Source organism: Vulpes vulpes, chromosome 12 (genome assembly GCF_048418805.1).
Source record: "Vulpes vulpes isolate BD-2025 chromosome 12, VulVul3, whole genome shotgun sequence".
In the NCBI taxonomy this organism is placed as follows: domain Eukaryota; kingdom Metazoa; phylum Chordata; class Mammalia; order Carnivora; family Canidae; genus Vulpes; species Vulpes vulpes.
The window spans coordinates 157,830,144-157,841,977 of record NC_132791.1 but is presented as its reverse complement, the minus strand read 5'-3'; the positions used below and the strand labels follow the sequence as shown (position 1 = coordinate 157,841,977).

Here is an 11,834-nt window from a genome sequence, read left to right as displayed (position 1 = left end):
TGTCACCTAGTCACTGTGTCATCATAGGGGTGGGGTGGGGGTATGGCCCTGGAAGGACTAGTGGCCTCATGTCCAGTCTTGAGGGCAGCAGCCTATGACACCTGTGGGGCCAGCGGCCCAGAGTCTCTCATCCTGGGGCACTGGAAGTCCTCAAAGTTGGTGAGTCAGATGGCGGCCAGACACCCCATGCTGTGCCTGTCAGGGGTGCAGAGGGCAAGGTGGGGAGCCCTTGGGAAGGCCTTGTCCTGGGGGCGGGGGTGCAGGCTGCCAATGCCACGTGTGACCCAGAAGGCGTTCCTGCCCACCCCCAGCTGAGCTGAGTGCTCATGAGTGGGGCAGGGCCCGGAGCTGTCCGCTCCCAGGCTGGCAGGGCACCTTACCGCACCCCGCTTCACCTTGGTGGCTGCCACACCGGGCAGCCGCAGACCCCAGGCGGGGTGACCGAGTCCGGCCTGCAGGTTCTGTGTGTACTTGGAGCCCCCAACCCCCACCCTGTTTTGGCTCCAGCAAACCCAGACCAAAGAATGTAAATTGGTGTTGGGATGTCCGGGCCTCTGCAGAGCTGCTGAGATACCATCTTGGGTTGGCACCTGGGCCCTCGGCAGATGCCTGGGGGCTGGGGGTGGGGCCTGGCTCTGCAGCAGCAGGGCCTGAAGCCCCCTTTCCAAGGCTGAGCAGGGCTGGGCAGGGGCAGGGGCAGGGGGAGGGCCTGGGCTCTGGGGCCTGCCTACATGCTCCAGATGGGAGGCAGGGCAGGAAGCTATTAGAGGCTGAGGGCCAGCCCTGCCCCTTGGGGACTCTGAAGGCCCTGGGGGAGCGGGGCTGGGGGGAGCACTTGCCTGGGAGGGACCCTCCCTGCAGCCCGCTGAGTAATGAGGCAGGAGAGCGCTGGTGCCGGACTGGCGGCAACCACGGGCTTGGCCGATGACCCGTCCTCACCTCTCTCCCTGGTGGCCCCAGGGTGGCGTCAGGGGCAGGGGGAGGGGGGGATGCTGAGTGGGGATATTCTGGCAGCTTGGGGGACAGGGGCACGGGGGGCCTTTCTGTGTGTTGGGAGAGGATGTGTGCACAGGGGAGGCAGAAACTTGGGAGGGGGCACTGGCCCCCCTTCCCATCCTTGAGGCCCTGTGCTGGGCTTGACTGTGGGCACTGGCCATGCCTGAGACCCTGTAGAGAGCGGAAGACAGGCTCCCCCAGGGTACAGGGGGCGGGAATGCTGAGACATGATGGCCAGCACCCAGCAGATTCTCAGCTGTGCCCGAGGGCTCCCTGCAGTCCTTCAACACCAGCCAGTCAGTCCCCTACCTGGTCAGGCCCAGGAGGGGGCAGGTCTCACTAGATCCAGACCTGCTGTGGGGGCTGTGATGACAGAGATGGAGACCCAGACCCAGGGATGGGGCCCAGGGCCCACAGAGAGTGACAGGAGATGACAGATGAGAGGCTGGGACAAGAAGGATGGAGCAGGCCAGCCCTGGGAAGCCCATGGTGGGCATGTGGCCAGGGCTTGTCCTGGCGCCCGACTGCGCCTGCCTCCAGGTCTGTCTGGTCTCCCTGTTCTCACCTCCCTAGTCAGAGGTCCCCGTTACCATGTAGACCTAATCCCCCTGGAATGCTCTGTGTCCCGCTGAGCTTCTATCGCTGAGGGGGTGGGAGTGAAATTATGGGGGGTTGGGATGGGCCATGGGGGCTACTGTATAGTGTCCAGGGTTGTGAGCTGGTGGGGGTCCAGGGCTCAGGCCCCAGGCTCAACCCCGTCCCCCAGGACGCAAGCCAGACTAACCCCCGCACCCCTCCAGCCCCGTGTGAGCGAGGGGCCGGGGCAGGGCCTTCCAGAGCCCAGGTATAGGCCTGTAGGTGAAAGCAAAGACAGCCTCTGTCCAATGGAGACATCGCTGGCTCTGGGGCCTGCTTCAGTGGGAGCTGGCTGCTCTGTGGCCCCCACCCCAAGCCCCCTGAGGTATCTGGAGCCCCTACGGGGCCCTGGCTATTTGTGGAGATGATTCAAGGGGTACAAGAGTCTGGGAGATGGGGTTCTTCTCCAGGCCTGGCCTCTCTGGTTTTATAGCTGGGCTTCGGGGTGGCAGAGCCAGAGTGGGCCCACAGCTCCATATGACCTTGGGGTGACCCTTGACCCAAGCCCTGCCCAGGAGCAGCAGGAAGCAATGGGCTGACCTCACTGACCTCTTCTAGGGCTCACATCTCAGAATCTCCCTCTGACTCTGGGGCTGGCTAGGCAGGGCTCAGGGCCAGCTGTGTGGGTTGGGGGCTCCTGGGAAGGGGTGTGCCCCAGTATCCTCTGGCCCTGCGCTGCCACAGCTCTGGTCTTGGGGCCTTGGGAAACTGGGGCGGGGGGCATCCTGATGTTGGATCACAGCCCAGCCCTTCCAGACCCTTGGCATGCCGTCTGGTTTGAATGCGGACAGGAATGTGGGTGTCAGGACAGCTGGAAAGTCCTCCCTGGGGGTCCAGGAGCAACTGCTAGCTTAGGAGCCAGGCCACACCCCAGGTGCATGGCACGAACCTAGAGGGGCAGGGTGGAGGCTCCTGGCTGTGAGCAGGAAGGTTGCCTGTCCCCTCTTCCCATGACTCTCTGCGGGGCTGAGGGATGAGACAGCGCAGGAGTGAGGCTTGCAGAAGCCCATCCCTCCCCGGCCTGGGCCCTGGGGTACCTGCAAGACATGTGGATGATAGCCTGTGGCCAGGCGGGCTGGCCTTTTGTGGCCAGGCCCCAGCTCTGGGTCTGACTTTGCTCCCTCAGTGTGGGCCTAGGGCTGGTAAGGGGGCTGTTCTGGGGCCGGCTCCCTATCCCCAGTCAGGTTCCTCCCCGCGCACCAGACATCCTGACTCCTGTGACCTGGGCCAGGGACTGAGACTTGGCCTGGAAGCCTGTGTATTTCTCTTCTTGGGTCTGCATGTACCCAGGCTCCCTGTACTGACCCGTTGTCCTGGTGGCTGTGACAGTGTCTCTGACCTGGAGTGGTGGGGCTGCAGTGTCCCTGAGTGTCTCTGTGTGACATGCATGGGGTGAGTCTCTGTGTCTCCTCTGTCTCTGCCCTGGGACCAGGACTTTCTTTGTTTAGCAAGAATTGCCAGGATCCTTGGGAGCAAACACAGGGCAGGTGTCCAGGACCTGGTGGCTGGAACTCTGAGTTCCTCACCCCCAAGGAGAAACTCCCAGTACACCATCCTGGGGTAGAAGCTCATGGGGGGGGGGCAGCAGGGAGCCTTAACTCCCCTGAGGTCGCTCTTCTGCACACAGAGCACTGATCTCCTGACTGGGACTGGGGAAGGGGTGCGGGGTGCTGCATACCTGGGGTCTTGCTCACTGATTGGTCTTGGCCGGTGTACCCTCTGGGCTCTGAGTTCTCCATGACTTCAGGATCCTACCCCAGTTCAGCCAGGTGCTGGGGCTCTAGCCTGGGGCACCTGAGCTGACCCAAAAGCTGAGGCCTTCAGCATCCCAGGGTGTCCCAGGGCCCAGACCCTGCAGCTGGGTCACGGCAGCATGTCTGGGTGTCGAGAACACACCCCTGGCCCAAGCCTGTGCCTGCTGCTGCCACCAGTAAGTCTGCTTGCTTGCGAGTCTGATGGTGTGCACAGGCGGGTCTGGCCTGGGGCTGGGGGCCGGCTGCTTGGGGACAAAAGGCCTTTGTTTGGGAGGGTTTGGGGTGCAGCCCCTGCTTCGGGGCAATGACTCATGGGTTCCTCTGGTGTGATAACTTCAGTTTTGCAACAGCCGGCATGTCACACACACACACCTGGGGCGGCTTCGAGGGTAGGAGGGACCCCCACCTGCTCTTGCGGCCCTTCCAGGCTGCTCAGTTGGAAGCTGGGTATGTGTGGGGGTGGCAGCGAGAACAGGAGTGAACAGGAAGGGTGTCAGAGGGCCAAACAAAACTCCATTACTTAAGTAAAGCATCTCCAGAGGAGCCCCTTGCCTGCTGCCCAGCCCCTTGCCATAGGCCTGGACCCCTGCCACCCATGCCGGGCCCTGGCCGCAGGGGTCCCTCAGAGCAGAATACACCAGTCCAGACCCCGGCGGCACTACCGGGCCTTTACTGGGGGGTTGTCTGATCCCTCCCCTGGGACCAGAGGGACAGGGTGGGGGCCTCTCTAGGTATGTGGTTGGAGGGCCTGACACGGTGACGTGCTGTTTTGGGCTTCAGTCTGGTTCTGGCCAACCATCCATCACTCTCTTTGCAAGATCAAGTGGGCGCCTGTGTCAGGGTGCGGGGGCCTCTTGGGGGCTGGGCCACTGACATCCTCAGACACCCTGGGAGGAGGGGGCAGGGCTTGGATTTCCTTCTCCTCGGGTCACCAGGCTGGGTCAGGCCATGGGTCAGTGGGAGGCGGGATCTGGGTGAGTGTCCTTGCAGAGTTCTGGCCACTGCCTGTGGTGTTTACTCTGGAGGATGGAGCAGCCCATGGTCCAGCTCCATCCAGTGGACAGAGCAGTGTCCTGTTCAGGCCACTCTGGGGCCCTGGCTCCTCCCTAGCCTTGAGCATCACCCAGCGCCACAATCAGATGAGCTCTGCTTGGTGGAGCCTGCTGCCCAGCAGGAGGGGCTCTGGGGCCATGCGCAAGGGAAGTGCAGGGACCTGGGGCCAGGGGACGACGGGGCACCACATTGGCAGGTGGCCACAGGAGTGTGGGAGGGCCCTGCTGAGGGGCCAGCCAAGCTGCTGCTGCTGCTTTTGGCTTCCCCCACCAAACCCACCTGCCCAGTCCTCCCGGATTCTGGTTCTGGCTGCCCATCCAGCTACCATGTCCCCTTCCTAGGGTGGGGGTGTGCTCTGGGGTGGCTTTCATTCCTACGCTCAAGTGGAGACCCCTCTGTAGAGACTCTTGACCCTCATCACTTCCTGGGTCACACTCCACACACACCCCTACTCCCAAGGCAGCCAGGTGTAGCCTTCAAGTCTGTGTTGAGGGGAAAGGGGCAGGAGCCACGCCAGCCCCACTCTGGGCTTCTGCAGAGGCTGATTCCCCCTCTGAGGCTTGGTACTCTCTCCAGGACCCCACCAGTTGGATGGGGCTGGATGGACCCCTGGGCACCTGTGGGAGCTCAGATTGGGGGGCACACCTCTGTCCCGTCTTCTGACTTGGGCAGCTGAGGCTGGCATCCCAATCCCTGGGACCTCCCAGAACAGAATCCCCTGGCCCTGGTGCCCTGTCCTAACCTCGCACATTTTCCTCACTTTCCATATCCTGTTCTGAGCCCCTCTGGGGTGCGGGGTGGCCTGGAGCTGGAGCAGCTGCACTGCACGGATGCCCATTGGCCCCTGGGCAGAGCAAGGTACCGGAGCCTCCATGTCATTGCAGATGCACCGAAGGCCTGAGGCTGTCCGTCTCCTCCATCCCCTCACCTGCTACCACTCCTGAGGCAACCCCACCCACTGCACAACATCTAGTGGGACCCCACAGTAAGGCAGGAAGGGGTGGCAGCTCCTGGCACTCCTGAAGGTGTCCCAGCAGAGGACAGTCATCTCTGAAGTGGTCAGTGCAGGGGGTAGGGTCACCTGGCTGCAGTGTGGCCATGAGGGGTAGCGTTGGGGCTCCTGAAAGGGGGGAATGGGAGGGATAGGGAGCCAATTGCCTCATCCACAGGAGGCATGGGGGCTGGGGAGGCTGGGAATGGGTCTGGAATGGAGTGTTGGGAATGAGTGGGAGCAGGTGTGTGTGGGGAGGTGGAGGACTGGGGTGGCCCAGGCTGGCAGTAAGCCCACCCTGGCCCCAAGGAAGGGGCAGTGGGTGCCCATAGAGGCCAGGGGACAAGTGGAGGGATGATTTTAGTTACCAAGGGAGGCTGTGGGGAAGGTCCCTTGGGTGGGGGCTGGAAGGGGCAACCCCTGGGCAGGACCGAGAGTTGGAGGACCATCGGGTCTTAGGAACAAGGAGACCCACAGGGCCTGGACTGTGGCCCCTCAAGAGGCCAGGTCGTGGTGCCTGCTCCCTGGACTCAGGGCAGGACAGAGGCATAGCTCAACCCAGAGCATACTTAGCAGGAGCGAAAACAAGCCAAGCCTCTCTTCAAGCCTCTGGGACCTGAGTGCAAGCACCAGGGAGCAAGTGGGCGGTAATTCGGTCTTCACTGCACGACCTGCTGTTCAGGGCCGTGGAACGTGGGGTTCTCTCCGATTCCTCTGAGGTCCTGAGTGGGCCTATCTGTGGCCAATAGCCATATGCTCCCTTGCCTCCTGACAGCGAGAGGCAATGGTCTCACCATGGGGACCAAGGTGCCCAGGCCAGGCGGGGGCTGGGAGGGCAGTGGCCACCCTTGTTGTGACCCAGCCCTCCCAGCTCGGATGTGGACACCCAGAGGTCAGGGGTCTGTGATGTGTATGCAGCTGGGAGGGCCAGGGGCTGGTAGGCACCCGGAGCTGTGCGGGTCTAGGGCTCAACCATAATCCCGTAGCCCTGTTGCTACGTGGTCCCCTCCAACAGGTGTGGGTCCAGGGTGGGCCCCCCACACTCCAGCCCTTGTCCCCATCAATCCCTCCCATGTCCCCTATCCTTCCCAGCTCTTGCCAACTCTGCCACACCAGGTGGGCCCAGGCTTTTGGGGGGTATGAGGGGGCAGGAGGGGGGATGGGGGCTCTTGGCTGAGATCCAGGGAAACAGGGCAGATGGTGGGTTACAGCACCAACTCCCATTGGCCACACGGCTCATGGCTCATCTCTGGGAGCCACGCTTCTCTCCCCCACGTGACTGCAGTCCCTTCCTGGTGCCCATCCACCCAAGAGGGCACTGCCTCCTCCAGAGTCTCTTGGGTCTCACATTCCTCTCTTTTGTATTAGAATTAGTGATGTAATATATATTTCTGTATTAAATTTTAAATGTTGAGATGATTGCAAATGCAATGTACTCGTGACAAATAATACAGGGAGCTGCTGTGCCCTTCAGCCTGTCTCTCCTTAAGGTAGAGTCTTGTAAAACTACTGGACAATATCACAAGCAGGATGTTGACATTCAAGCCAGATACCGGGCAGTTCCACCCCCAGGAGAGCCACCTCTGTCTCCCTCCCACCTCCCCTCCTTGACCCCTGGCAGTGCTCATCTGTCCTCCATGTCTATAACCGTGACCGTCCAAGAATGTCATTGGAAATGGAAGTACCCGGTAGGCAATCTTTTGGGATGGGCTTTTCTTTCTTGACAAGATTCTTCATAGATTCATCCTGTTACTGCCAATGTTTCTCCAGTTTCTCCCATTTTCTAGCCATGGGACCTTGGCCACAGCACGCAGGGTCTAGGCCCCGTCTTTTCCTCCATTCTCAGGAATGTGAAGGGGCTGTAGCCAGGGCTGAATGCAGGCGCCAGCACGTGATCCTGGTCCTCTGACGGCCCATGTTCTCTCTCCAGATACCTGCTCTCCATGTTGGTCTTGGGGGAGGGAGGGGCAGGACCAGAACCCTGAGCGAGGAGGGCCACACCACCTGAGGGGGTTCTGGATGCCCCCTGCCCTGTCTGGCCTCAATGCCCTGCCAGTGGGCTCTGATGACAACTAAGAGAAGGATACTGGCTTGGCTGGGAGCAGAGTCAGCCGTCCTGCATCCTAAATCCCCCATAAAAACCCGTTCGGTGGTCTAAATCCCCACCTCCTGGACAGTGCTGGGCTCACAGAGAGCCTTGGCTCAGCCTCTGGTCCACAGGGCACACATGTCCAGATGGTGTGGAGCCCAAGTGGGGTGCCTCAGTGGATGGGGAGGGGCACCCTGACCTGGAAAGTCCACCAGTTGGACCGCAGGAGGGCAGGCTCTATCCGAAGGCCCCGTGACAACAGATAAGGTGACAGCGGAGGGTCACTCTAGGCTGTCAGCTCCATGTGGTCTGAACACTGATATCACAATGTGCTGATGATATGCAGTCAGCCCACTGCCTGGTCTGTTCTGTTTGGAAATTTAATGACTTAGGTTGAACAATACAAAGTTCCCATTTTTGTGAATGGGAATGCACATTAGCATTTCCATGTGATTCAATTGAGCGCTAAAGCTCCAGGACCCCCTCCTCCAAAGAGACATGCCTAGATTTTTTTATGAGGAAGTCTTGGACATTGGTGCCATACTTTCCATGGGGTCCACTCTGGAGAAACCCAGAAGCTACAGCAGGACTGCAGATGCTGGGCAGGGGTCTCGAGGTCCAGCCTTCATCTCAGAACTGGCTCTGTCATTGGAACCCAGGCCCCAGAAGCTGTCTGGTCTATGCCAGCAGTCTCCTTGTTTGAAAGATGGAGATGTACACATGCCATCCCCTTCAACAATCCAAAGGTTCAGACAGACGTCCAGGTGTCCCACTGTTCTCAGCATTCCTTGAGAACCTGTTGTTCAGTTGGCAGGGTCCCCTTCTGCTCACCTGTGTCTCCAAACCTGGACCCTCTCATGAATCCTTGCCTTGTAAACAATGTGTTTATGGGGCAGTCAGACCTGCCTCGAGGCAGCCAATCAGAAGGCTCACAGTCACCTTATAATTAGAATTTTGTCATATCACAGGACATGATGGGGTCCCATGGGTCATGGGACCTCTCTGGCCCAGCTCTACCTTCTAATAGCAGGAGAATTGCGACCACAAGACCATCCCCCCTTCCTTCTAGCCCAAGACTTCAAATTCTGGATATTCTTCTACCTTTAAACAAAAATAACCCAAACCTTCTGCTTGGACTGTGTCCCCCAAAATTTAGACTAAAGCTTTAGCCCCCAATGTAATAGTAACTGAAGCTGGTGTTGGCTGAGGTCATGAGGGTGGGCCCTCTGCTGGGATTAGTGTCCTTGTTAAGACACCAGAAAGCTTGCTCTGGCTCTCTCATCCTAAGGACATGGCGAGAAAGTGGCTACCTGCACAGCAGGAAGAGGACCCTCCCCAGAACTGCACCTTGCTAGCTAGCACTCTGTGAGGAACTGTGAGCCTTGTCTGTGGGGTTTTGTCATGGTGGTGCAAGACATCTGCTTTTAAAATCCATGGCCTAGGGGATCCCTGGGCGGCTCGGCGGTTTGGTGCCTGCCTTTGGCCCAGGGCGTGGTCCTGGAGTCCTGGGATCAAGTCCTGCGTTGGGCTCCCAGCATGGAGCCTGCTTCTCCCTCTGCCTGTGTCTCTGTCTCTTTCTCTATGTCTGTCATAAATAAATAAATCTTTAAAAAAAAAAAATCCATGGCCTAAGAACACGAAAGAATGGCAGTGAAAAAAGGCAAGTCAGAGATTTGCACCCCCAGACTGTATTGCCCCGAAGGACTGCAGATGCTGGTGGCATGGCCGGGTGACCTGGACAGCAAACCCAAGCCAGGTTCCAGAATAAGAACGTGCATTAGCATCGAACACTGCAGGACTGAGAAAAGGGCTCACGGCTATGCTGGAGTCTGTTTATTTTACTTTTGTGATGTCCACAGCACTCACTTTTCACATTTAATGGGGAAAAAAGAAACTCTGATCTTCTGGGATCTGTTAGGGTATGAGAGAAGATCAGCAGGGAGAGTGCTGTCTCCAAAGGGATGCGCCAGTTGGCAAAGCCTGTTTTCTTAAGACAGAACGTGGGAAACCTCACCGATGCTTCCAAGGGTTCAGATTCCTGGAACTTGAGCCCAGAGTCTACAATAACAGATGCGTGTGTGGGAAATACTTGCCCCTGCATGGCCGTAAGGAAGCCTTAAAAGGAAAGTCTTTTCAGAAAGAGACAATAGGACTGACTTTTGTGTAAACTGGGAAGAGAAATGGACAGTTTTAGAATTCTTCCACATTTAAACACACAGGCAGCAACAGGTCTACGACTCAAGCTGTAAAAACAGATTAATCCACAAAGTCCAAGTTCTGATAGAAAAGTCTTCCCTTAAATAATTTAAAAAATACTGAGGTCCACATTCCTAACTTAATCTCTTATCTACACAAATTTACAGTATTTATAAATCACAGGCTAGCACTGAATTACATTTATCACGAATTCACTCTAAAGCAACACAGACCAAAATACCATTGAAGCTAATTAACATCACACACAGTTAACTCTTGGATTGCCACACGACAAATGACACCAACGTGGAACATAAAAGAAGGTAACCTAACCCAATAAATCTACGGTGATTTTGATAAAAGCCACTGGAACACAACACAGTCAAGTCGCAGCATGCAAGGGCCGGAAGATCAGTTCCCTGCAGTCACAGCTCCAATGTGGTGACCTCCTAGATGGACGGTCAATGCAGGATGCAGGCTGTGACCTAGTGCCCACCCCCGAACAAGTCTGGATTCTTTCTCTGGGGTCAGGCTCTGCAAGTGCCTGGAGGATCCAGCCTCTGGCTGCCTTCCTCTACCCTGGGAGAAGGCAGCACACGCCCAGACCGGGGAGGGGCTGCAGCCACCTCTGCCTGCCCTCACACTCAGAGGTGGGCATCTTCCCAGTGTAGGCCCATGCTGGCTGAACTCCAGGGACAAGACATCTCTCCCTGGATATTATGTGCTGCCCTGGCAAGCCCTATAGTGACCACTGGGATGCACAGCCCCAGACACCCACTGGAGCCGGGCCCTACACGCTGTCCACTGCCACTCAGCATCTGCCTGAAAACCCCACCGGTCGCCAAATACACCCCGTCCCCCGAAGGGCTGGACTCATCCTGGGTGACCATCGGGAACCTGTAGGGCCGGTGGGAGGCCCCCTCAGCAGCTGCTGCCCAGAACCCCGCCTGAGGCATCTGTCCCGGCCTCCCTCCAGCGCCGGGTGCTGGGCGGCTCAGGGGATGCCCTCCTTCCTCTGGCAGCACTGCGACGGAGGCGCGGACCAGTCGTACACATATGAGAGGCGCAGCTGCACCTCCTGCTTGCACAGGCGGCCCTCGCGTGTCAGCATCTGGTGCTTCTCCAGCATGTCCTCCAGGCTCTGCTTGTGCGTCACCAGGTACTGGTTGCTGCAGCCGCGGGACTTGTACTCAGTGTCGAAGCGCGGGTCGTGCTCGCGCTGGACGTCCACCGGCGCCAGCCAGGCGCCCAGGGACACGTCCTCGCTGTGCCAGGCGCGCAGGTACTCCCGGCTGAGGCGCAGGTAGTGCACCAGGTCGGCCGAGAGCACGTAGCCGCCGCCCAGCGCGTAGGGCAGGTAGTAGTCACAGAGCTGCCAGGCGGCTTCACGCCAGCGGCCTCCGGGCTTCACGCGGCCGCGGCCCGAGAAGAAGCCCCAGTAGAGGCGGCGGCGACGCGCGGGCTCGCGGGCTCGCAGCTCGGCCAGCAGCGCGTCCAGCCGCGCGAACGAATCGTCGTCAGCCTTGAGAACGAACTCGAAGGCCACGTGCTCGTCCAGCCAGGCCAGCATGGCCAGCACCTTGGCCGTGAGGTTCTCGTAGGCGTCGCGCAGTGCCGGCAGCAGCAGCAGGTCCCCGTGCCGTGCCTGCTCGCGCTCCAGGGCCCGGCGCTCCTCGGCGCCCAGGCCGCCCGTGCCCACCGCGAAGCGCGCCCACACGTCGCCCGGGCCGCCGCGCCGCCCCGCCGCCAGCCACGTGCCGCGGACCACGCTGCGCCGCTCTGCCGCCCGGGGCGCGCTGGCCACCAGCACCGCCAGGAAGGCGGTGGCGCGCGCGGGCCCGGCGGGCGGGGGGCTGCGGCCGGGCGGCGGGCGGGGGCCGTCGGCGGCGCAGCGGGCCAAGTAGAGCAGCCCGGCGCCGCAGAGCGCCAGGCCACCCAGGCCCAGCGCTGTCCGGTGCCGCCACGCGCGCCGCAGCAGCTTCATGGCGGGCGCGCACGCGCGCGCGCGAGAGGCGCCCCGGAGGACTCGAAGCCGGCGCCCAGGCCGCTTCCACCGGCGGCGGAGGCGAAGGGCCCGGCGCTGCCAGTCACGTGCCCACCCGTCACGTGGGCACGCGCA

General features: G+C 60.0%; 1 protein-coding gene across 1 annotated transcript; it reads right to left on the bottom strand.

Annotated features, from left to right (window-relative positions):
* Positions 1 to 7,881: 7,881 nt before the first annotated feature.
* On the bottom strand, positions 7,882 to 11,805 carry B3GALT6 (beta-1,3-galactosyltransferase 6). The gene has a single exon (XM_026006927.2). The coding sequence runs from the start codon at positions 11,697 to 11,699 to the stop codon at positions 10,710 to 10,712; it is 990 nt and encodes a 329-aa protein (XP_025862712.2). The 5' UTR covers positions 11,700 to 11,805; the 3' UTR covers positions 7,882 to 10,709.
* Positions 11,806 to 11,834: the final 29 nt, after the last annotated feature.